This window comes from Fringilla coelebs, assembly GCF_963513975.1.
Source record: "Fringilla coelebs genome assembly, chromosome: 7".
NCBI lineage: Eukaryota > Metazoa > Chordata > Aves > Passeriformes > Fringillidae > Fringilla > Fringilla coelebs.
Genome location: NC_140035.1, coordinates 26,879,262 through 26,905,870, shown reverse-complemented (window position 1 = coordinate 26,905,870; position 26,609 = coordinate 26,879,262). Strand labels below are relative to the sequence as shown.

The window sequence follows — 26,609 nt, the reverse complement described above, 5'->3', positions numbered from 1 at the left end:
CACTGTAATAGAGAAGATGACATCTGGAACAAACCACAGAAGATCGGCAATATACTGAAAAATGGCATGTTATACATGTTTATTATCAAATTTACATTCCACTATGAAACAACAGTAAGTGCAAAAAGCAGATGGAAAAAATACCATGAAAATCCCAGACCGTTCAAACACTGTGTGTAATCCCCTCATGTAACAGCCAAATGAAGCCCAAACACAATTATTTTCCTTCCCTCTCTGTTGCTATTCGACTGCAGTAGATGTTTAACTTTGATCACAGGTATTTTGAGCATGCAGGTATCACTGAGTTTATTAAAAACTAACAGTGAAACTAGAAAGCTTTAAGTTTGTGCTTTAAGACAATTGTAATAAGGTAAATACAAGAATTCCCTTCTGTCTCTTATAACTTGCACAAGCACGGTAAGTCCTTTCTAGCATCCGTGTTTGACTCAAACCTGCAAGATAGCAGAACCCTGCCAAAATGTAATTCTCCATTCCTTCTAGATCTACCTCTACTCAAACAAAAGATCTGGTGCAGGATGTCAGCCATGCAAGTTTGTCACCTCTCACCCCTCTTAGGGGAGACAATGAAAGCCAAATCATTCCTAGAATCATGGTAACTTCTAAAATGTTCTCAGAAACACATGTTGTTTAAAAAAAGTTTATCTTCTAGGTTTTGGCCCAAAATGGTAAACTTGGAAGAAGTATCAATTTTCCATTACTGCAAGCCAGGCGTGTATATCCAAACTGTGCATGACTATCCAAAGGCATAAATGCATGGCAGAATTTGAACAACACTGCACCACAGCATCAGCCAATTGGGTAAACACACATAAACACCATGGTATAGAGATTCTTCCATTTTCTTTTTGCCTTAATGTAAAGTATCTGATGATACACCTCAGCTACAGAACAAACCGACCTCTCAACATCCACATTGTTTGAACTGAGCCAGTTTATATTGCTGGGCTATGGAATAGGGAAGTGTCCCCAAGAGAGACATAACATTTAATTTATATGCTTGTAGATTAGTTTTACCTGAACCATGGTCTGCCAAAGGAATTCTGCCTTAGCTGATTTGCTACTCTGCTCATCCAGTGGCTGGAGTTATCTTATGAAGTTGGTTAGAAACACAGTGCAGTACCTTCAAAAATTTATCTGTAACTCAGGTATTCCTACAATAAACACATAAAATGGACGGACTTTTGACATGCTACACACTTCTCTGTTGGCACCAAACTGTCTCAGCTTTTGCTAACTCGTTTCCCTGGAAGTTAGATACACTGCAGACATACCCATCCCAGGCCACTAGAGACCAACCTGGCACTCCCTCCTTTCACTCTTATCTTATGTAGCTAGGCAAGACACCATGCAGAGCTAAGTACATACAAACATAAATACTTACATGAAAAAATTAAATATTTTTCACTTAAAAAACAAAATTAACCCGTATATAGTCTTTAAAATAAAATTCACCTTTTGTAAGTGTAAGATTTTGCTTAGAGAGCAAAAGGCAACTCCAGGAGTTCCGGAATATTTCTGTGCGCTGCTGACAGACAAGCTTCTGCTAAGAATCCCTGTGCAAGTTTGAAGTGGTTACTCCTTTTCCTTTTACAAAACAAAAATATCAAAGAGTCATCACAAGATCTAAAGAACTGTAAAATCAGAAAGGCCACGTTACAAATTTCCTATAAACAAGGTTAAGAAACTTCCTTTTTCTGTCCTACTCCATTCATCCCTACAGCAATGAGGGTGCTGATTATGGAGACTGTGCCTGATGGCAAATGCAAATCAGTGTGATTGGATTGATGCTTCACACCACACCCCCAGACAGCTGCCAGCTATACCCCACTTACATGGTAACAGGCAAGGTAAACTTAACTGCTTAATCTAATTGTATGGAAACAATTTTATAATGTTGATAGGTACAGTGAAAATTTATATGAAGACTAAGAAGCTGTTTCTATTCAGGTCACTTTTCTTAAGTTACACAAAACATCTGTTGTAGATTGTTCACTTATGATTAGAACCTTGGACAGGAAGGAATCAAAAAAGCAGCATGGCAGTAATATTTTTATAATTAACACTCAGAAACCAGATTTCTAAAATGAAGTTTTTGAGTTGGAAAGTCTGGCCCAGCTATGTTCAGAACCACACTCCCTCACTGATCACTGGATTTCGATATTCATTAAAATGCTACAAAGAACACTAGTTTTTTCTTCCTGTTTCTATATAGAGACTGGCAAATTTTGCTCTTAATGAAGTCTTTTAAACAAAGTCCTGCTTGAAATGAGAAATAATTGAATGAAAGGCGTAAAGTTCACTGAGAACTCTCAAATATACAGAATGTGTACTTGGCAAGACAAGAGGCAGTTTTCTGAACTTCCAACAATTTCCTTGAAGTTAATGCTCTCCATTTAAGTCTTTAAAAAGAAACCCTGAACCAAGCACCTAGGGTTTCTTTCCTTTTGCAATGCTGAAATGTGCCTGAGATATTTGTGTGTGTGTGTGCACACAAAACTATCCTCATTTAAACAGATGCACACTACACTTTGGAAAGATTTCTTAGCTGGATATACACACATTTCTGCTTCTTAATTCTTATTCATTGCACATTTCTCTGTGTGCTTTGTTCACAAGCTCTGGAAAGGAATTAACTTCTGTTAATACCTAACTAACACAATTGCACTCTTTCAAAATATAAATCCTGTATTTGTAAACTGAAGTATTACTTTCTTACACAGAGCTAAAGATTCTCTCCCCTGCTTCTCAAAGTGAGGAGTTCAAAAGAGCACAGTTTCTGAAATGGAAAATGAAAGAATGAAAAAAAAATAAATCAAAGTTTTCATATTTGTTTGCTACAGAGAGGAACTTGGGCTGCTAATGCTCGTCAGACTGATTGTTAGTTTAATATTATATTTAAATTATGTAGTCTGACGGCAAACAACTAGTAAATACTATGGGTGTATGATGGGAAAAAAAATGCCTACATATACAGGTTAAAAGGTTAAAACACTGAAAATGTCTACACTAGTCTTAACTTCTGACTAAGTTAAGACAAGATGCTGAAGCGGGTCTTGAAATAAAGCTTTGGTTTTACCTTTCTATCTCGCACAAAAACCTTCTTCCTCAAACCCAAGCAATGTTCCTTTGCTCCTTGGTCCCAACGCTTGTCTCTCCCACATTTTAACATGCACATGCCTTCTCCAACGCTTCTGTAACACACCTAACAATGCCTGTACTGGATGTTCATCCCTCAAATGATTTACTGTGCTTTAAGTCAAACACCTTTCAGGCCAGTTAGTCTTCCTTTAGTATATCCATTTTTGATGACTGTGTACAAACAGGAGCTCCCAGTGCTCCAATAATGGCTGGAAGACTCTGGTTTCTTCTCAGTCCTGCCATTAAGTTGCTACCTGCATTTAAAAACCCAGCTGAGTCCTGCCTCTGCAAGCCAGCCTCTGCCCCCTGATTCTTGCCATGGTCCTGCGTTTCAGGGGGCTTGATCACCCTGGCAATGCCCAGCCTCTTCAGTCTGTCCACGAGGTTCATCTTCAGCTGGCCTACATCCAGGACGTTACGGGAGGGCTTTAGGCCATACATTTCCTGCAAAAACGTTTCTGCTGGCCGAGAAGCCAGGAAATTCTCTGAGTGATGCACTCGAGGCTCAAAGAGCGGTGGGGAAGGACAAGGTGAACGCAAAGGAGAATTTGGTGGAGTAGAAGGAATGGGAAGAGTTCGGGAGGGTTGCAGCAAAGGCGGTTTTTCTAACATGGGGCTGTCGTAAACTTTGGCAGAGATGCCTCGTTCTTGCAAAAGTTTAGCCAGGCTGCTTGTGCTGCTGAAAGTAGTAGTTGAGTCTCTTCTGTTGGTGAGAAATTCTCCAATACTTAGTCTGTATGGAATGGCTGGAGTGCTCACTACTGGGTTTCCAGTACTGCTGCCAGTATTCCCCAGTGAAAATGAAGCACCCATGGAGCTGAAAGAAAACAATAATAAAACAGAGAATATACACACTCAGAGAATATACACTGCTCTTCATTTGCCTTTTAGTATACAGAAGACTAAAGAAAAACCTTAACTATTGCTATCAGCTGTGACAGCTTCAGTACTCAGAATTATTGTTCTGCAAAGTACCAATGAATTTACCTTCTGTGATCACCTGTACTCTATTAGCTAGAATATTAACATACTTGTCCAGTTAATAAAAAAAAAAAATAACAGAAGCAGAAAATAAATCATCACGGAATCTTTTTTCCCAACAGAAGTATGATACAAGGCAACTGCTACTTAAGAGTTAAAATTTACTTAAAGTTACCTTAACTTGTTTTAACTCTCACTCCAGAGAATTCCTTCGTAATTACAACTATTTTAACATCCTATATGTTGTCTAACTGCCTTAGTATTTTTAAAACTGGTCCATGTATCAAAAGCCAGAAAGTAACTGTTTAATCCTCTGCAGCAGCATTCAGGATGTTAGCAATCCTCATACCTGGGAGTGACTTGAGTGACATCAGATGGGTGAAGGATCCTACAGGTAGTGAAAGTAAATGTGGAATTTGTTGAAGATAGACACTTCCCTGGATTTGAGGCTGCAATGTGAAGAATTTACATCCATTAAGGGTAAAAATAAAGACATACAAGAATGAATCAAAGTTTAAGACAATGTTATTATCACTGCTAATTTTTGAGTCCTTTTTTTTTTGAAGTAAAGAACAAGAACAGCAAAGACAGCATTACTACACAGGCAAATATTTTCCATAGAGAAAAGAACAGTGCTAAATAGACTCAGGAAGAAACACTAACCATGCTTCTTACCAGTGAGTGGTACTGCTGCTGAAGTAATAGGTGGCAGGAAAATCCCTGCCACTGGCTTTGCCAATGCACATTTCTTTTCCTCTGGGAAGGACTGTTGTGCTTGAAATGTTATACCTCCTTCACCCTCTTCCTCATCATCTTCCTCCAGATCAGAGATGTGGTGCACAGATGCAGTATCATCAGACAGAGGGGTAAAGCCTTTAGTAACAACACCTGGTCTTGGGTCAAGAATGGTGCCGAGGTTGGGTCGAGCAAGCTGCTGCCAGTGAAAAAGGGTCTGAGATCCTGGTGTGACAAAAGAGAAGAGATTCAGAGAGCCATTACCCACTACTGTATCAAGTTACAAGAATGCATTATAAAACCAAGTGCAGCTGGCTGGTGCCCACACTGTGATCCATACATCCACTGGATGGCAATGCCAAGAAGCAGCCTAACACTGGTATGGAGCCTGCCAATACTACCGCTTCCTGTTACTGCACACCACACCTAGCTATACACACAATGATTTAGCTGGCAAATATAAAATCCTTTTCTGCTAATGAGAGAAGGAAGATCATCCTCTTACCTTCAATGGGTTTGACAATTTGCAACTTCTCTGGTAGGAGAACACGGAGATTACTAGAGCTGGCAGAGAGATCCGTGAATTCTGAGTTCGTACTTGGGGAAAAAGAGCTTTCTGTTGGTGTACTGCAGCCACTAGCCTCTTCTTTCTGCTCAGCCAGCAAATGCATTTTTCGGTCCCACTCCTCCTCGAAGAACTGCTTCTCACACAGGTAGTTCTGACGACGCAGGGAGAGCCTGTGCAGAGCTGTGACCAGGTCATTGTCACCAGGCGTTCCCGGCTGGCCAGGACTGTGAGCGTCTCTGTGAGAAACACCAAATAATAACAGATATTAAGCCCATTAAATTAACTATTTCTCTATTACACAGCAGAAGTCCAGTCTGGGTTTAGTTTTGAATCAGTTCTTTTCAGAAGAAGGTAACAAGCTGTGCTTCCTACTTCAAATTCTTCTCAGAGCTGCTCCCTGGGACCATCCGTGCGTGGCTCTCCAAGTGGTGCACACCAGACTGGAAGGGCTTTGCTGTCATAACGGCACTCGAGCGATTTGATCCAGGGATTGGCAATGGGGCAGGAAAGGACGGGGAGCGGCCACGCATGATATTAGCAACCTTGACAGTGTCAAACACTCGCTTCTGTTGATCCCTGTGGAAAAGACAAACAAACAAACGTGGTTTTCAGAAGCAAAAAAGATATAGAAAGAAAAATCTATGAAAACCAAAGTTTGAAAAGTCTGTGGAGACCCCACTAAAAAGATGTTCAGAAAAACATGACCACCTAAAACATTCATGTCTTCAGGAGATTTACTCTATTGAGTATGAGAATTACCACTTCTTTACCTGAAAGACCTGAACTTCAACTGATAACTGCTTTAGCCTATTCAAAAGTATATATTTTATTTATTTAATTTGTATATGCTTTCAGAAGCACATATTTGGTTTATTACTCCTTGCTCAGAATTATGAGATCCAAGAACAGTCTTCAAGGTTTTGAAAACTGTTACATATCTTTCAGCTATAATCTCATTTGTCCAGCAATTTTTCTATAAGCATTAAAAGGAGTATTGTGCATCAGAGAATTTGGATCAAAAAGCCTCAAAAAAAGAATAAAACAACATCCTTTTAGCAAGGATGTTATTTTGATTCTTGTTATTATTATATAATTATTATTATATAATTATATAATTTATATTTCCTATGATTCATATTTCATTTTCTATAATTTATAATTCTACAATTTATAATTTGTTCTTATTGCGTAATTTTGTTATTACTTGATTCTATGAAGAATCAAGTAATAACAAAATTATATAATAAGAAGAAATTATGAAGAATCAAGTAAGAATAGCAGATTTCAAAATTGAAAAGACTACCAAATACTACAAACCTTTTTTTATTTACAATGAAAACATTATAGAGGGTATATATGCATTTATGGAGTCCCAGAGATCAGTTTCACCTTAATTAATACAAGTCTATGGATAAATATCAAAATAGCACATGGACATCTGAAAACATACTTTTGCTTGGAGAGAACAGATTCATCAGCTTGACTCAATTCCTTCCGCATTGTCCCTTCAATTTCTGCTGCAAGGGAATCCTAGAGAAAAATGGAAACCATAAGAGTTGACAAATTAGATTCAAGTCTTCCTTCTGACAATTTGAGCAGAAAATATCTGTAAAAATTACTTTTAACAACTAGCATTTGTTTGCCCAGTATCAGTATGCTTTGGACAAACCCTTCTGCCTCTGAAGGAAGGGCATGTGGGACAGTTTTCCACCATAACTACACCCATGTGTAACCAGGATGGGTTCAGTTTTCATTAGCAACATCTGCTTTTTCTTTGTGTTTCTTTATGGACTCTGTATGTTGGTTGCTTTAGTTAAGCTACAAATTTTAAGAGCACTTCTTACAAGTGTGCATGAGTGATTCTGTACACACAGAGCAACCAACAAAACCTGAAGAATTCCCAGATATCCTGAGAATGTGAGATGCTCTGTTTCTTAAAGAAACACTGGTGAGTTATAAAATTCACACCCACATCAAATAAGACACTAGCACAACTGAGCAGAAGCTACAGAACGTGCCAATTCCCTTATTAAACAGAAATGCATATAAAAAGGAAAAATTGCAGTGTCACAGTATGTCAAGTGAACAGTTAGTTTCCTAACTAATTTCCTAAATTTCTCACAAGTGTACACATTGAAGAATTGAAAAACCAACGATAGCTCCTTTGCCTACTGCAAAGTAGTTCTGGCTGCAGTTCCTGCAAAGGCCATTGTGCTCCTAGAGCTGCTCACTGCCACAGCTGTGTGTGCCATGCTAGAGGTGTTGGTTACCACAGGAAATGCTCCACGAGCCTGTGAGTGGCAGAGACAAGCGACAGATCTGGCTCTGCTGCGCAGCAACTTCACTTCTTCCTGGGACTCGTGCAACATCCCCAGACACTCTGCATTCCGATCTTGAAACTCATGGAGCTGCAAGAGAAGAGAGGCCATCACATGATCTCTTCAGAGAGAAGACAGAGTGAAACTGAATGAACTCCTAGAGCAACCTAGAATGGCTGATTCGACACTGCAGGATTCTTTCAGCTGCAGGGCACATGCCTACAACTGGAATGGACAACAGTCAGCACAGCACCCATAGCAGTTTTAGTGACAAAGCACAAAGATTCAAAAGAGGAAAAAGTATTATAAAATTCAAAGGAAATTACATTGAAAAAAATGCAAATACACTACTGATGCAAAAGAAGAAAAAAAGAGAACTGCCTTAAAATCTAATGAGCCACAGTTGATACAATATTACTGTTGATACAATCAGTAACAGTCACACTAAAGCACTCTTTTTCTCATAACTAAGAATAGTAAGACCTCCCTATTTGAAACACGCTCCTTGTCTTTAATACTCCCGCGAACTACAAAAATATTTGTGTAGGGTTAAGTAACATAATTATTCTTTCCCTCCAATCATATGACTTAACACGATGAAAGATTAAAATCCTACATAATTAAAAAGCAGTAGTTCCCACTCCCCCTGTTTTCTTTCTCCTGTATTCCATCCCAAACATTTATCTAAATGTATGTCATAGAAGTCTTAAGTACCTCTGCTGTCAGTTGTCTCTGAGCATCTTTGGAGGCTTGTAAGTGAAGTTTCAGCTCCTCCTTCTCAATCACATTCTGAAAGCACAAAAAGGTGCTCATCATTTTCTCAGCTGATTTCCCAGAGAGACTGATCCTCTGCCAGACTTTCCTGGGACAGCCACTCTCTTGCAGTGCAACCCCGTGGCTTGCCAAGTCAATTTTTGCCTGCTGTGAGCACTGGCACACACATATTGCACAGACACCTGTGCACACGTGGACACTTATCAGCATTCCCTTACTTCTTTGAGTTTATGCTGAAGATCAACAATCTGGGACAAAAGGGATGAGATCTCTTCCTGGTAGCGAATCACCTCCTCACTCTTCTCTGACAACTCCTCTGTTATCCTGGAAATCTGAGCATTTGTTTGCCCTACAAAACACAAAAGGAACTTAGTCAAGACCTTCTCCCACAAAAAAACCCAAACAAACAAAAAAAAAAACCAACAAAAAAACCCCCACCAAACCACAAAAAAAAAAAAAAAAAACCAACAAACAAAAACAACCCCAAGCCTAACCTAAATCCCAGAAAGGATGAATGAAAGTCAACAACAATCTGCAAAACCACCAATTCTCTTAGGAAATCAATTCATAATACATAAAATTGGTGCTTTAGAACATCCATAAGGAAAAGACTAACAGTGGGGAGAAGTTAACTTCAAATGCAGGTATAACATAGTAAGAACTAAGCATGCAAAATCTGAAATACACATGATCAGTATGTGAAATGATTACAATAAAAAAATTTCAAATGACATAATGACTCATGACCAAGGCCAGACTTGGAATATGCTGGAAAAGTCTGGTTCTGAATTAATCTTGTTATTAACTCCCACTGTAAGCAAAGGCATTTTGTCAAACCTTGTCAACTGTAACATACACTCTTGATCCTAGTCACTATCTATTCCCCAAAGATCCACTGAATATAATTCCCTGATTCTTTTTTTCCTTTTAGCAAGCACTTAAAGTGAGATGAGAAAGCAACTCCAAGAGCTGAAATATTTTTATGCAGTTAGCCTTGTTTGTACACTTGCCCTGAAAGCACTGCAAAGTCATAAAAAAAGTCTGGTCAATCTTGCATAAAGGTCACACTACAACTTCAGTGCTTGTTGTACCTCACACATTTACTGCAGAACAAGGCCCTGCTTATGGGCCTGTGAGCATTTAAGCTCAGTCAGATACCTTTTTTCCTGAAAATGCAAATTTTAAAGCTGTAGGCAACACAGCTTCAGGAGAAGATTTTTTCTGTGAATCTAAATTACCTAGCATGCCTACTCATGCTATAGAATTGAATAAAAATGTGAATTCACAGACATTCTCACTGAAGGAAAATAGGAGAGCATATTTGAACTAACTCCTATTTACAAAAGATGCATATTTTCTCAGTGGGATCAGAGTAAATTAACCAAGTAAGTATCAATTCATAGTATTTTGGGGCCATCTGTAACAAGAAAAATAAAGTAGCAACCCAGTCTTCTTTATGGGGGTTGTGGAGAAAAAGATAATCTTACATATAATTTAAGGTTATTATGCACAAAGGAAGTAATACCTATCAAATGACTACAGATAAAAAAAGATATTGTTATATATTGTTTCAGACTTGGCATGCATTTATGTAAGAGTAGCTGCAATTCTCTGCAAATAAGCAGTCCCCAAAGCAAATACAAACAACTCTAGACAAATTGAGCCACTTGCTAATTTAAATGCTTTGGTTCAAAACAGATATTCTAAAACTAATGTGTTCATAGCTTTAAGACTCTATACACTGACCTATTTCAGTGTCAAGTGTGTTGAATATACACGGAGAATATTTTGTTGATTTTCTAGTGTCTGTAGGTTTCAGTTTAGAAAGTTATGGACATCACCTTTTATATTCATTTTTCCCTTCTAAACATGACACACAGAGATGAATTTGAATGCCAGAGTGAAACTTAATGAAATACAGAATCACCTTGCACTTGGACAAAGGGCAAGACTTCAATGGTTGGCATAAATTACTGAAGCCCATTTCTGGATTCAGGATTAACTAAGAAGGTGTAGGCACCAGGTATTTCACCCACCATCCTGCCATTGCAGAATGCAGCCTCGATACTCACTGAGTTCTTTGACACAGTCATTGACCAGCTGCTGTTCCTTCTCTTCGTATGTAATGGTTTCTGACTTCAGATGGCAAGCCTTTGAGAAAATTATTCATTTATCAATAACAATTTCAGTTTATCTATAATGTTATCAATTTTTACTTCCAAAATTCTTGCAACTGAAAAGTCTCCCCTCTCTTTAAAAATTCTATGCAACTGTGTTTTCCACCATGTTTCCCAGAATTTTACAAGTGTTTTATGTGAAAGACAGATGGACACATGAACAAAGCCTGATCTCTTGTCTCTAATAAAAAATTGTTGCAAAAAGATGTAATTTGGTATGGAAAGTGAACCAAGACAGAAATCAGAAATAAGCAATTTAATTTACTTTGAAAAACTTAAGTTATAAAAAAACTTGAAAACTGACTGATGTTAGTCAACTCTCTTATGGCACTGAAAAGCTCTTAACAGAACAGCTTTTCTCCATATTCCCAACTTGTCTATTCAGACTAAATTTTCTGGGCCAGAGACTGAGTATCACAACATATCTAAACAATATGAAGCACTCTGGATTCCTATTTCTCTTTTGATTGTGAGGATGGTAAAACTAAACTTAGCACAGACAATTCTTCCGTACTCATGACTGTTTGCCAGTTAGGGACTCACACTGTAGAACTCAGCAAATGGTTTTAAAGATTATCCCAGCAAACAGTACATTCACACAAGTACAGGCAAATACACTTCTTTAGATAGTGCTGTCACATGAAAAGAAATAAAAAAGCAAATAGAGGCTCATTGTAATTGAGGCTATTTCAGTTCACTGAAGGTTATATCACAGAATGAGTGAGACCTGGCTGTTCTGTAAACCTGTGCCATCATATACTTAGGAGCAAAAAAAAGGCAATCTGTTCTTTTCTTTATTATCCTACAGCACTACTAATGTATCCAGTTGGTCTTAGGGAGTTTTAGGAAGAATTTGCATCTCAGGTTGAGTATTCTGGAGACAAAACAAGGGTAGAAGTGTATTTTATTGACATTAAAGGTAGCCGGTGTAATACTGGTACAACAAGCTTATACTGGGAAAGGCTGACATAAAAAAAAAATCAAAACACACACACAAAATAAACAATCCTCACCTTTCTTACAAACAACACCCCCTTTTCTTAAAGGCAACAAAAATAAGCCAGTTTTAAAAAATGTCCTATTTTACAAGTTCCACTCTTCACAACCAAAGAAAAGGCACTGCATCCGTTGATTCCAGTTCTTGGAACCTTTCCTGTTGGTTCCATTTTATAGCCATTTTTTGTCTGGCCATTTAGTCTCTATCCTTCTACTGGCACCTCTAGTGCAATTCAAATTTTACACATGTGACCAATTAAAACAGAGAAACTAATCACATAGTCACAACTAAGTGTGTCTTTAAAATAATTTAAGTGGAAGCTTATTAACCCTTAAATTTCTTCTGACAAAAACAATGGCAATAGAACAGAATTCTCCAAATACTCCTGCTCATTGCAGTCAGATTTATGTCAAAACAAACTGCATGAGCTTGAGGGCCTGATGTGTCCAAGTACTTTTGCTGGGCGCTTACATATCTTCCCACGCTTTTTCATGTACCTCAACTGCGCTGAGAACAGACTGCCAAAGAACTCTGGAGACAATGAGGAATGAAGGAAACAGAAGGATGTGGGCATGGAGGGATAGTGCTCAGGAATGATTTGCATACAGCGACACAAAATAGCCATGTGCTTCAAGAGAAACCCTGCTGCTGGATTTTGAGCACCCTGATTATTTGTTTCACACTCAGCACAGACAGCATGTGCTGTCAGTCAGAAGTACCTTGGATCGCAGAGCCAGGTTCTCCTCCTCCAGCTCTCGCAGTTTATCCTGCAGGACATCCAGCTGCAGTGGGTCGTGGCAGACAGTGAAGGACTCGTTGAAACGCAGTGGTGTGGAACAGCTGGAATCCGTCTCGCTCTCCTCAGAGGCGATGGAAACGATACGCAGCAGGTCGTCCTTCTTTGACAGCTCATGCTGCAGCTGGTTAACCTAGGCCAAGTGAAGATCACCACCACGTGAAGTACACTTTACATACACAATATCATACTGTATTATTTATGCATCACTGCTCCTGAATAGCTCACACCTCCATTTATTTACATTAAGTTCACAAAATCACAATTTTACCACAGCAAGGGAGACCAAAATTCAAGACACCACAAAACTTAACAACAGAACCTACTTTTTAAATAGTTTACTGCAAAATCATTTTCCAGCTGCCTCAATACATTATATCATTTTAACATGCTAGCTATCATTTTGATTATGACCATTACTCTGAATTGTTGAGTTCCTGAAGAAAAGGATTGAGAGACAAATATTTACATGTACAGAGTGGTACGTTCCAGTCTGCACATTAAATGACCCGTAGAACAATTAAAAACAAAGGAAGAGTTAGATCTCGTTTAGATAAAATCTCTTTTGATTATCTACATTTTTATATGAATACCTAAGTTTATGCTGTCCTACAGCTGATTATGAGTACATCCTTGTCATCAGCATACTGTTTTTATACAAGCAGCTAAAGCCATTTCACTGTAGCTTACACAACATCTCTTGACCACAGAGTTATTTGTCAATTATTTAATTATTTTTTTAAGAAAAAAAAAAAAAACAAATAAAAGGTTAGATCAAGAATTTGTGCTTAAGGAAGAGATGGAGTAAAGATCTTGATCAGAATTCACTTTTCATTACATTTTATTTATTAATTTGTTTAGTCTTAGTGTAAGCACCCCATCAACCAGCTCGCTTTTTGACTGTTTCCTCACCTGTGAAGTTATGTAGCAGCTCATGTCAGATACCAATCACTTATTTTGACTAATATTAGTCCATTTTTAGTTTAACAGTGGGAAATCAGATTTATGGTCTGATATACCCTAATGATATCTAACATTCTCATAATTTCTCAGTAATTACAATATGTTGTCTTCAATTCCTGGACTGCAAAAAGTGATTCAACAATGATTAGGAGAATGACATCTAAGCACACTTCTGTAGTCCAAGAGCACCAATCACCCCAAAATGATATATTTCTCTTAATCCTCTTACCACCATCATAAATGGGAAAAAAAAAGAGAGGAAAAAAATGGAAAAAACCCACCTAAATAAAGGAAAAAAAGAAAGAAAAGCAACCACTTACTCTGTCTAGAGTTTGTCCTAACTGTTCTTCCAGTGCTTCATTCTGCTCCATCAACAGATGGTTTCGCTTAAGGAGGGCTTGTCCAATTCGCGCTGCCAGTTCCAGGTCCCGATCTTTCTGCTCACAAAATGAGAAAAAATGTTTCCTTTTGATCATGTCAGGTTTAAATTCAGAGTAGCTTTATATTCCCCTAGATATTGCTCAATGCATCAGCACTCTGAGATCTCCCTTTACTCTCAAATGATCAGCATTGTTAGAAACTTATTAATGCTTCATCACTTGGATCCAGAACACATCCATAACTGTGTTTTTTGATACAGCATATTCTCTTCCACAGCCATTTGCAGTAACAGAAGGGGAAAGCACCAAAAACCTGGGGACAGTTTTGGGCTTTGTGCCAAGTACAAAGATTATGTGGGCTCTGTTGCATCACACACACTTGTGGCATTCCCAGTGACACTTTCTCCAAACAGACTGCTCAGCTTAAACAATGGTGAAAGGGTAGAAGCAGAGGAGCACCAGGAAATCAAAGAAAGCTGTTTCTTTCTTATACTCACAGGCTTCATGGGTGCCCATAGTTTTGTTACATTTTGTTTCTGAGGTGCTGCAAGCAAATGGGCAGTTTCTCATTACCCATGTGTTTGATAAGCAGCTCTTGAAGATAACTGAATCAAAATGGTCAGCAGCTGATTAAAACCCTCCCTCAACTGCACTAACACAGCAGAGACAAGCATACCTCAGCTAACAGACGTTTGACCATGTCAGCTTCACTGTAGTCTTTCTGCTCCACATTATCTGTGCCAAGAACTGAAGAGAAAGAAACATGCTTATTTTATTGAAGGAAAGACAAGAAGATTGTGGGACGTGGGAGAGCTGAACTCAGAGGATGTTGTTTATATACAAATACAGTACTTGGCTGATGAAGCTAGCAGAGGCTATGAAAATGCATCTTCAACTTCAGAAATGTGAAACAGTACTCATTTGGGAGACTGATAAATGAGGTATTGAACATTCGCACCTTTCAGCAATGTTAACTAAGACTTGAGGTGTTCACACATCTTTCAAATTTAGAAAAACTCCCAAGAGCAACTTTTTGAATACAGCTAAGCAATTAAATCCTCCAGCCCGCTGGGGAGAGAAGGAGGAGTATATTGGAGAATATCCAAATATAGTTAAACACATACTTTACCCCTGAAGCAAAATTCCCACTAGGCTGTGTGACAGCTGTATGCAGGAAGTATGGAGACCCCTGAGACAAGTAATGAAAATGCATTTATTAAGGGCTTGACCATCTTGGAAACAATTAAGAAGAAATAAAATAATGTAGCAGTAAATGCTATCTTAGTAATCAAGTGTTCCAATGTTCAAAGAGTTTGCAAAACTATTAAAAAACTGAGAAACAGTAGATTGGAAAAACAAGACTGAGTGAGGAATAAGCAAAGCAAATGAAGAATTTGTGACAAAACACAGTGTTAGAACTGCAAAGCATTGGTCTGCTCTAGTTCGTGTCCTGATAAAAAGATGGTAGTAACAAAGGCATCTTAATTACCTTGTGCAAATTTGTGAGATCCATCCAAGGAGGAGGAAGGAAGTTCAATAAGAGCTAGAGTGACAGATAATGAAAGATAGAGAGGGGAAAAAAGAGAACAAAGAAGAGAAAGAATTAAAATGTAAGGAAATAGGGAATTTTCTGACATGCATCTACCACAATAAAAAAATAAATGCATGTGCAAACATAGTTTTTTCACTATTAACACTCTCTAAGGTCTTTTAGGGAAACATTTAAATTAATATTCTTCAGAAGCAGAATTATACATCTCTCTATCAGGTGATGAATGTTTGCACTAAGCTTAACAGCAATTTGATATTTTTGCTTTGTGAAGTCAGGATCATTAAAGTGAAGAAGGCAGCAATATAAATTTAAGAATTACAGAAGTAGCAGCTTCAACTAACTGTTTAAGTTAACCTGTTTCAAAATTAATTCCATCATGATTGAACTGCAAAATGAGATTACTATAGATTTGATCTCAATATTTCCTTCACTCTTTCATCTTGTTTAAACCTCATTCTTACTCTGAATACACAGTGGTATCGATTATCAGTTCTTTTCTTTGTTTTGTTGAGGACTGCAGACTGAGTTATGAGATAGTAAAGTGCCAAGCTAAAGTGCACACTAACTTTATTTACATATGTTATATAAGCTGTCTATACCCTTTACATACATAATACCCATAGTTAACCTTTTAAAGCATAACACTACACCTATACTAAGATCAAATCCAAGTTGCATTTTAGTAACAAAAGGAACTTTTTTCTAATTTTGAAAGACAGAACAGGAAGAACAACACAGAAGGAGAAGTTTTACTGTTTCTCTAAAACCTTAAAATAAAAATATATTAAAGTAACAAACCAAATGCTCTTCATCAAGTAGATCAGTAAGCATAAAAACCCAACACATGCTGTTTAAGCATGCAGGAGCTTTGAACTTATAGAACTGTCACTTACTAATTGTATTTCTAAGCAGGGAAAAAATAGAAACTCTCTACTAAATTTAAAGTATATATCTATCAGTAGCAAAAAATGCATTTGGAGGACAATTTTACGTACTACATGGTTGCTGATACTGGCTGCTGAAAGGGGGACTCCAAACTCATCTAGCTTATTAGTATTTGGAAAATTAACTGCACATACATAACTAAGTTACAGCCATTACAGGCAGAATATTATAGTCAGCTCTCCTGTGTAACTATTCTTAGCAGGTGATTTCAAGTTATAAGTTTCTATCCAGTCCCTCTAATAAAAATTTACACTAATTCCATATTAATCCCAAGGTTACTCAGGTAGATAAGTTCCTAAAATCAAGAGCAAATATCTTTACTCTGATAACTAAAATCACAGAACCAACAGCTTTAAAACTTAGCTCTAAATAAATTTCTGTGTTTTCTCTCAGTACAGGATCAAAACCATACAGAGTTTATTAGAATTCCCTCTTGAGAACACTTGCATGTGCCATACTCACCCTGCCAAGTGAAAGTTGCAAGCAACTCTTCATTTTGGTTAAAATTCTTGTTACGTTGTGCCATGACCCTTTATTCACACATACAAAGTAGTTCCAAAGAGAGATCTTTTGTAACTCAGGATTTCTTATGCTAGCACAATTGAAGCAGAAAATATTCTTCCACTTCACTGAAAACACTGCCAATGTGAACCCAACTGACAGACCTTCTTATAGGCAGCAGCAGCCATAAAAAGAGGAGGAGGAGCTCAAGTGCAGCAACTACTGTGCCCTTTTGGGGCTTTTTTCTCAACTACAAATTCACTCAAACCATATATTTAGCATTCTCTCTTGGAAAAAATTATAAAAATGCTTCCATGCATATATAGGGGGAGGAAGATACAAAGTTAAAACCCCATGTCATGCTTCGTGTCACATTTATTCCCAATTCCAGGTAACAAAGAAAGCTTAAAATTTCACCTACAAAGTTATTCGACAATAATTATAACTAGAATTTGATTTATATCTGTATTTGTCTGGGACTCTCCCAGTATGTCCCTGTAGGTTACTAGTCTCAAAAAAGCTGCTATGATTTCAAGGGTAACCAATGTCTGGACAATTTCTAGGCGAAACATAAACCATATTTATCTTGAGTTTACATGACTCAGCAGCTACAAAAGTGTTCTTAAATGATACAAGAACTAGTTTTATATGTTATGCTTAACAGCTATCTTTTAATTCAATTTGAGTCGTTGTTACAAGAAAACATTTATAGCTTAAAAAACTCCTTGTAGGAGTTTACTGTTTTCACAGGACACCTCTATTTGCAAAGAACTTCCCTCTGGGAGAACTAGGAAGACAGCCCTTTCTGCAGTGCCTTGACAGCCAAATAATACCCAACAGGCCTTATGAAAACTTTGTTGATAAAACCCCTCCCTCTCCCTGCAGGCTGAAAATGCAAGCTCACCCTGACTGAAGGTCCTTTGGAGCCCTGAGTTTCGTCACACAGGTAAGGCGCTGAGCCGAAAGCTTCGGCAGAGCCACGTTTCATGTCAGGCATGGATAGACTCTGATCCCACCTCTTTATAATTAGCACTTAGAGACAAGTACACACCCCACCAACCACACAACTGCTTCCAGTGAACTACAAAAGCATTCACTCACCTATAAAATCATTTATGCTTGCAATATTAGTATCAGAAACAGTCTGAGCAATAAACATTAAGAGGCTTTCCAATTACTTTCCCCAGTTAAGAGTTCAAAGCCTTCAAGTTCAACTCATAACAAGGTCACTCTAAATTGTTGAGTACTGCATTCTTGGGAGGTGATATTTTAATCATTGTTATTCCTTTGCTATGCACCCTTGGGAAGTTTCAACTACAAAGAACAATGACAAAAAAAAAACCCTTTTAGAGGTGGCATATACAAGGAAGAGGTAACCATCACAGATTGCACATAAATAACAAGTTCACTCTTCTCTGTGGTTTGTTTCAATATATAGAAGAAACAGGAATTCCCCATTTCTCTGAAAGCATTTTCTTCACAAGAATGCATCCTCTTACAATGCATTCTCTTAATGAGAAAACACTTGGAAACGACAGGCAATTAAGCCTTAAATTGTTTTGGCAACTTTCTATTCATTTGCTTTTTAACATATTACAGGTTTCTTCATGTGACTGAAGCTATCCATTTTCCTCTTTATCATTTGATAGGTTTAGGAGTAAGTTACTTAGTATTTTCAGAACTGGAAAGCTGTGATCAACATTGATCTAGTACCCACCTATCTGCCATTCATTCCTTTTCTATCTCCAGAAGAAACCATTGACAGAACTTCACAAACATTACTGACACAAAACATCAGGGGAACATCATCAAATCAACAACAGCACTGTCAACATTCCTGAAAACAGAGCTGCTTCACATTTGTACATCTTGTATGAGGTATGCATCTGTTCTAGCACAGTTCTAGGTTCCTGCCTCTCTTTCACTATGACATGTTCCCATTCTTACTTCAGTGTGTAATCTAATGATCAGGCAGTCATTAAACATCCCAAGTCAGCCATTAGAATTGCAGTGTGAACCACAAGCATGTCCCCTGAAATCAGCCTCTTCTTCCACCTGTCCAAAGTTTTCCAGATTTGACCATTTCCTAATATTAACACTAACTGTGTATGTAGATTTTTATCTTCAGTATTTGGGGCAATAACCACCGACTCACTCATGTAACGGAAGGAGTCCTCCTCACGAGCTGGAGAAGCCACCTCCGGCAGCCGGCTGTGGCAGGCCCTGGGTTGAACCCAGTCTGGGTGCTCATACAGGTACAGAGAGTCCACCCGTAACTTGTAATCTGGCAGCTGTTCTTCCAGCATGCCCACCAGCTCCACCTCAGCAAGGTCCTCATTGGAGCACCCATCTGAAAGAGTAAATGCCAGTAATGGTGCATTGTTAAATATATGCAAAATTTAATAGTGTTGCTACAGTACTATACAGTTTATGTACGATAAAATACTTCATAAATCTTTGGTAGATTTGGAAATAATTATTCTGTACCAGACAAAATACCAGAATACTTACTGAACCAATGCTTGATTTATTCTGCAATACTTCTAAGTTCCTCACCCTCAGCTGATCCCAAAACTTCCTGAAAAGATGGTATACTGTGTCCCTCCAACTTCCTGAATATAATGTATGTAATAAGTTTCAATTTCTATCTTTTCCTCTTCATTGAGCTAAAAGACAACCTACATTTTACCAGCTAAATCTCATTGACTTTTCATAGTTGTTACACTTATTTTTTCTGAAGGAATTTCCCATTTTTCTTGTTCTTCTGCTTTGTGCATTGTTTTGATAATGAACATAGATGTAAACAATCTCAAAAGTAAGTAAAATCAACTGAATACTAATTTGAAATCAGGGAACAAGTATAAAATTTTATTATCATCCTTATGGAATCACACTCTGAGAAACATGATACTAAACCCCCTGCAATCAAATTTAGCTCTTTCTATGTTGTATGTGTCTCTTAATCTTATCACAAATACTGCAAAAAACCCCACATTAATACTAAATTGGTAAAATATCAACGGTATGCAATGATTATCTTTGCAAGATTTCCACTCAGGATGAATACTATCTGCAGTACCTTTCAATGGAAAAAACACCGATGTTGACTATTGACAATAAGAATTTTACAAACAGTATTTTACAATGCACAGTTACTTCACAAGTGAGTCTAACGTCACTAGTTTTGTTCCTCTACAATATCACATAAGCAGTACAAAGAATGTGAAACATAAGGTTGTCTTCAGGTTGGTGCTTTATGACATGTTAGACACATTCAAGATTTGTAATAGTAACTCTTCAACTTACCAGGGATGCTGTCCAAGCCCCTGGGATCAACACTCATGAGTCCTTCCTTCACAGTTCACTTCCTTGGAAAGAACATTCTGTAATCAAGCTGTGCACCATTCCTTTATTGCTTTGGTAAAAAGATGGCTTTGGTTTAGAGACAGAGTAAGTGAGAGCCATCAAGCCACACACACTCACAAATCTGGCATCAACTCACTTCTGTAGGCCGGTTCAAACTCCAGATCTACTGCCATCTTAGGACATGCCTATTTCATCTGGGCTACTGATCAGTAGAAGTACTTCATGTAAGCTTCACCAGCTTCTCAGCTCACCCATCACCTAAATATAAAACAAAGAGAATGGCAAGCTTTAACTGATTTCATTCTTTCAAGGGAGACAGGTAAACTGGTGTGACTTTGCCTCTTTCAGTCTGAATTTCCCCTCTGTACTATAATTAATTATTTAAAAAAAAAAAAGGCAAACAAGCATTTTATTTCCAGTTTACACAGGACATGTAAAAGGTAGCATTAAAATATGTTTTCTTCCTCCAGACATCTCACCTTAAACATGGACTTGGTCAAATATCTCTTTGTCTGTACTATTAATCTTCTTTCATATAATATTTAGTGTATTCAGGTCATTAACTGAAACGAGGCATTTCCTTTTTATGCTAACAGACAGCAGCTCCAATTAAGCAGAGATTTTCTTCAGGCCACTACATTTATTTAAAGTGATGAATTCTATAGGCAGGATTTTAAAAACATCACCCTTAACATTTCTATCATTAAAAAACGTAAGTTTTACACAACTGTTTGCTTGAGTCTCTTTTCATTTAGGAGTCTCTTAATTAAAAATCAGACCTATCAGAAATTTACTTTGTGGATTGTGATAAAATTTGTGTTTTCTCTTCCGCAGGGACTCAGGTAAACCAGAAAATGAAACTACTGTGACTGATTCAGAAAAGCTATCAGAAGAGTTTAATGAAGTAAAAATACACTTTTCCTTTGCCAAGACCGATGAATCATCTTCCATATAAAACAGTAGTTCTAGATGACAGAAAGATATAAAACCGAAGAGAAAACAAGTCTCCTTTTCCCTCCTCTGGCATCCAGTTAACATAAAATTCTCTTTAAAGTCTTCATTAATTTAAAATTTGCTCTTAACAGTTTCCCCAAGATCTCCAATCATCAAGCACAACAATCAGAGGTTTGTTTTGCTGTCTGTAGCAACCTCTTGTTTGACAAGATTAAAATGGACAGTGCAGGAGCTTTTTAAAGCAAGCCTGGAGCCTGCCAGTTCATCTGGTCGTAGACTCTGGCAGGAGATCAAAAAAGAACTTTCTTCCATTAAGGTCAGCTCATACTTGTGTGCAGTATCTTCTTGTTTTGTCATTCATTTCTTTATGTATGTAGCCTGCTTATCGGTTGTAATTATTATGCATATCAAACACTTAATAAAAAAGAAAAACTTGAGATTTCAGAAATATTTTCTATCTGAATGTATAGATGTTTCTAGCACTTTTAAAAATATTTCTAGAGGGTGTTTTTTAAATGTATTGGTGAAAAGCATGAACTATACATATTCCCTTCTCTAAAACAACTTAATACAGCATAATAAAAGACATTTAAGAAGATTGCTGTAGATCACACATGCAAATGACTTTATTTTGTAATAAGAAGAGTCACTATACAGCTAGACAAAGTTCAGCAGCATAGGACAGTTTCTTCACAACTCTAACTCAGTCTTTTTCCTTTCTGTTTTAAAAATGTAAAAATGAATGCTGCTACTTCTCAAGAATGGTTTTAGTCTCTCTTCTAAGTGCAAAGCAGAAGCACTATTTGTAACTATGTCAGTTCAGCCAAAGGCCGGGGGGAAATAAAAGGTGATTTGGCTAAATGTTTTCTAGAGCACCAGGCCAACACCAAACTAGTGAACTGAAAGAGCAAACTCATTTGTAAAACCTTTGAGAAGTTTACTGCATAAGCAAACATCATAAAAGCTAATGCTTGCATTTCCAGTGCTTCTCATAGCTTTACTTTCCTGTACCATGGGGCAACTTCTGTAGAAATTCAAGCACTGGGCAGTTCCACCCTGAAAGTGACTCCATGACCCTTCTACACTGCAGCTATAAAACTATTTCCTAACTGTAAATTCCTCCTGCAAGTCAAAACTATGATTAAATACATTTAGATAAATCCCATAAAATTTATAACGTGGCTTTAAAATATATGACCATGCTATAAAAAGATGGACTAGAAATTAAAATGGTTAAATCATGCAGAAAGACATGTCCAAAAGAGAAGCTAGAAAACTTTCTCAGGTATTGATTTAAATCTTTATTTATAAAGATTATTTCCACTCTCAGTTTACTATACTCATTCTACACTGATCTACATCTTATCAGTTTTGTTCCCCTACTCCCTCATAGGCCCATTGATGTTCACATCTTTTACTAATAGGTTAATCGAACATGGGAAAAACAAGGGAAATTTAAATATTGGACAATAACCCATATGCAGAGGTGGTGCTCTCCGAAAGCTTTCTTCAAGGAAAATTCATGAGAGATGAAAATATCAGACAACATTTTACATACATCCCTATCCCAATCTTAGTGTTTCTATACTAGATTAAATTTTACTCTCCAATGTGTGTCTCACATTTCAGCTATCATTTGGCTCCAGTGAGCTAAAACCTGAAACCTGGGGTACATATAGCACACTTCTTGTAAAAGTCAAAAACATTCCTGCACCTTCTGAATCGGCCCTAGAGAATCCAAGTTGCTCTAAAGAGATTTCAAAAATTTTTCCTTCAGTGAGTCAGAAGACTCTAGTGAAGATTAACTTGAAAAAGCAATACTGACTAAAGTCTTAGAAAAAGATAATATAGTTATAAAGCATTGAAAATTGTTCTTGTCTTTGTAAAAGTACTACTTTGAGCAATTTCAGATGGATGCAGAAAGAGTTGGGCCACCTCAAGACAGAATATAATTCTGAAGACATTCTACCACTAGAGAAGCTCTAATTCAAATCTGAATTATGAGAAAGGTCAGGGAGTTGCTTTACAACTGGAAACCACAGACAATTGTATGTTATTCCTTTGTGCACAAAGTTAAAAACATATGCAAAATATTGCCATCTATATTGACAATATCCAAACTTCAACATAAATAAACTGTTATTACTGCTATTTGTCATTTGTTGAGGGCAGTAGACTCCTCACAAGTACTTGGAAAGACTAAACTAGGTCTGCTCCTCTGTACAATTCCAGGATGCAAGACATTAGGTCACAAGTAGCGCAAACAAAATTTTAACAAAGAAGATTCTAACAACAAATAAGATTCTAACTTGATTAAGAGAGAAGACAACATTCATTTTCCAAAAGCAAGCCAAATAAATGAGCCTACTATTCTCAGATGCCAAATTTTAGTGCCATGTAAGTATGCAATTTAAAAAAATTGTATCAAGTCATTAACACAGTACTTTTTCCATTGCTAAAATTGGAATGCTGTCAAGCCAGCTAATAGCAATCAACACATTCTGCATCTCAAGGTTAATGAAACAGTTCTATTCTTATAGCAAACATGACCACACTGAATTGCTGCCAAAACATTCCTGGGACCAGCGCTCAAAAGCAGAGGCCAAATTCTTCAACACCATCCAGTAGGAGATGAAGGACAAAGGATTATCAACTGAAAAACAAATCTATGTGAACACAAACATTGCCTATCACAATTAACATTTGCTGTGTGCCTAACACCTGTTATTTTCAGCCAATGCTATCCCTACAGAAATCTATTTGGTGGTTGTGTTTCTCTCATGTAAGGAAAAAAATATTTAAAAGAATACGCCAACATAATCCTAAAACCAACTGCAATAATCATAAACAACCCTGCAAAAGACTTTCAATCATTAAAAAATAGTATAAGAAGAAATTAAGAAAACAAACAAAATAACCCCGCCCCCATCTTCTTGATTGTTTTTCTTCTGGGATGAGGGAAAGGCTTCAGAGGGGAACCGGGAGAACACCTCTTGGAGAATGATGAATCACATGGGAATCATGAAGCCAGCCACAACATTCCCTCATCCTGTTTTATCTACAGTTACACCAAACCAGGCTCACGTATTCTCTTTGTCTGTCATTTGTAACAGCTCATGTTCTCCAAAGTGGCAACACTACGTGTTAAATATATGTATATATGCTTTATGTACATGTATACATGCATGCTGTTGAATACCACAGCTTGATAGTTAAGATTTATTTAAGTCCTACCCATTTGGAGGTTGCCTATATCACCCCAGTACAATGTAAAACAGCAAATGCCTAATTGAAGTCTCACTTAGCCTGAAACTATGAATGTTACCTACATTAAAGACTTTATTAAAGACATTATTAATTTTTATTGTTAACTTTATTATAAAGACATTATTAATTCCTATTTTTTAATGTAAATGCACAATCCAAACATTACTATCTGTATGCATCTTTTCTCACAAATTTTCTTTTTTCACAAGAAATGATGTATATACGTAGTTATGATCTCAAAGGAATCAAGAACTATCATGAATTGCCTATTTGTTTGTTAGAGTATAAAATACAACAAACGCTCTTGAGGCATTCTGCTAATGCTTCATTCTGCTAAGTTCTCTGCTAATATTTCATTATAAAGGTTGTAATCAGCTTCTTTTAAAACTCAAGCTTGTTTTGTATAAAGTATACTTGAAGGGAACTTGAATAACACCTAACTGAAATCACTAACACTTTCAGTTGATGCATGGCTGATCACACAAAAAAGTAGTTTAAGTTCTTTGACCTACACCCCAGCCAGTGCTCAGCATTTTAAGTCATAATTCTGTATTAGAATTAACCAAACTCTTCTATATGACTCAGTCACCAGAATATCACTAGCAATCAAACCAAAAAAGGATGTCTTCTTTTTTGTAGCCATATCTGTGAAAATGCTCTATTTGTGTCTTCTTGGAAAACTAATCAACAAATCACAACTATCATTCCTGAAAGACAGCACTTCTACTACACAATATTAATTCAAGAAGCCCGCTATTAGAGGCAAACCACCATCAAGAAAGTCTGTGGTTTTCCAATGCTCTTCAAACTACATTTTCAGATACTCACAACAGAAATTCGATAAACAGATACCACTCTAATAATCACAGCACCACTAGAGTGGAAAAATTTCAGGTAATGGAAAATAAGTTTTTTTCAATTTCGCTTAGGTGTCAGAATGTAATTAAAAAGAAGTTCTGCCTATTTTTACTAAGAGCTAAATCTTTTGAAAGAACACAAGTATCCGAAAACAAACCTAAAATCGACTGTTGCTTTCTAATGTTACCTTAAGTTATTTATTAGTGTATCAAATATCTGCATCAAACTATCATAATCAGTCAACAGTAACTGTGAACATAACCAAGAAATAGGGACCTATGCCATAGCTGAAGATGGCATTAAAGATAAAAATACGAGCACGCCACTCCACATACATTTCACCTATAGCATAGACGACAGGGTAAATGACACTTACTGACAGATATTGGTACTCCAGTTAAATCAGCTGATAAAATTGTAACAATGTGATTAAGAAGTTGCTAGCAGCCAAAATTTCCTTGTCTTCCATACACAAACAAGACAACAATTGAGATGCCACCCAGGGCTGCCAGTGATCGCGGTGACGTGACCCTCCAGGGAGCCCGCTCGGTGACGGGCACCCCGGGCCGCTGAAGGTCACCCCGGCACCGCCTGCCGGCACCGCCGCCCCCGCTTACACTGAACAGACGGAGCTCAACACAGCGCTACGTTACATTAAAGCATCACCACCGCCAAAAGTCCTGTCAGCTGCCAACCCGGACAGGCGCCGGAATTCCTTCTCCGCCCGGGATAGCGGGGCCAGCCCCGGACACCGCCTCACGCTCGGGCCCCGCGCTCCGACCCCAACCAGCCTCAGGAAAGCCGCCGCACGCCCGGCGCGGCCCGCCGTACCTTCCAGCCCGGGTGGTGCCGCGGCCCGCCGGGGAACGGCCCCAGGGGCGAGAGGAGGGAGGGCTAGCCCCTGCAGGGGTGTGAGGCACGGGGCGCGCCGCTCGCCCGTGAGGCGGCAGAGCAGCGCCGGCCCGGCGCCGAGTGCTCGCTTACCCGGCCACGCTGCGCTCTCTCCGGCGCCGCTCCTTCTCGCCGCAGCCCCGCATGCAACAGCGGCGACTGAGGAAGGGCCCCGATGGCTTCCGCTCGGCTCCCGCCCAGAACTACAGCCCCCGGCGGGCCGCTGCCAGTGACGAGCCCCACAATGCGCCGGGCCGCGTGGTGCGGGCGGCCCCCGCCGCTGGGCCGGCGGGGCCGGGAGCGGGGCGGAGTTCTGGCGGGAGGCGCGGTGGCGGGGCCGGCCCCCGGCCCTGACTCCGGCGGCGGCGGGCAGGAACGGGCGCTGCCGCCCTGTAAGGCTGCTCGGCTGCGCCGAGGCTCCGCGCTG

General features: G+C 38.3%; 1 protein-coding gene across 11 annotated transcripts; it reads right to left on the bottom strand.

Moving 5' to 3' along the window:
• Window positions 1-69: 69 nt before the first annotated feature.
• Window positions 70-26,396, bottom strand: TRAK2 (trafficking kinesin protein 2). Of its 11 annotated transcripts, none has more exons than XR_014616317.1 (18): window positions 26,276-26,396; window positions 20,153-20,470; window positions 19,002-19,196; window positions 15,338-15,391; window positions 14,525-14,595; window positions 13,789-13,905; window positions 12,429-12,638; window positions 10,608-10,686; window positions 8,754-8,884; window positions 8,476-8,550; window positions 7,714-7,851; window positions 6,894-6,973; window positions 5,816-6,019; window positions 5,381-5,679; window positions 4,816-5,100; window positions 4,490-4,589; window positions 1,474-3,976; window positions 71-1,172 (listed from the first exon to the last, which is right to left on the bottom strand). XR_014616317.1 is itself a non-coding variant. In XM_084209573.1 (18 exons), exons 3-18 carry the CDS (start codon window positions 20,187-20,189, stop codon window positions 3,298-3,300), a joined length of 2,754 nt encoding a protein of 917 aa, XP_084065699.1. In that variant the 5' UTR covers window positions 20,190-20,214; window positions 20,349-20,470; window positions 26,276-26,396; the 3' UTR covers window positions 71-3,297. The 11 variants fall into 11 exon arrangements, 9 of the variants coding, with proteins under 9 accessions (XP_084065694.1, XP_084065699.1, XP_084065700.1 ...); XR_014616318.1 differs by having other exon boundaries at window positions 71-1,605; window positions 3,098-3,976; XM_084209573.1 differs by having other exon boundaries at window positions 71-3,976; window positions 20,153-20,214; window positions 20,349-20,470.
• Window positions 26,397-26,609: the final 213 nt, after the last annotated feature.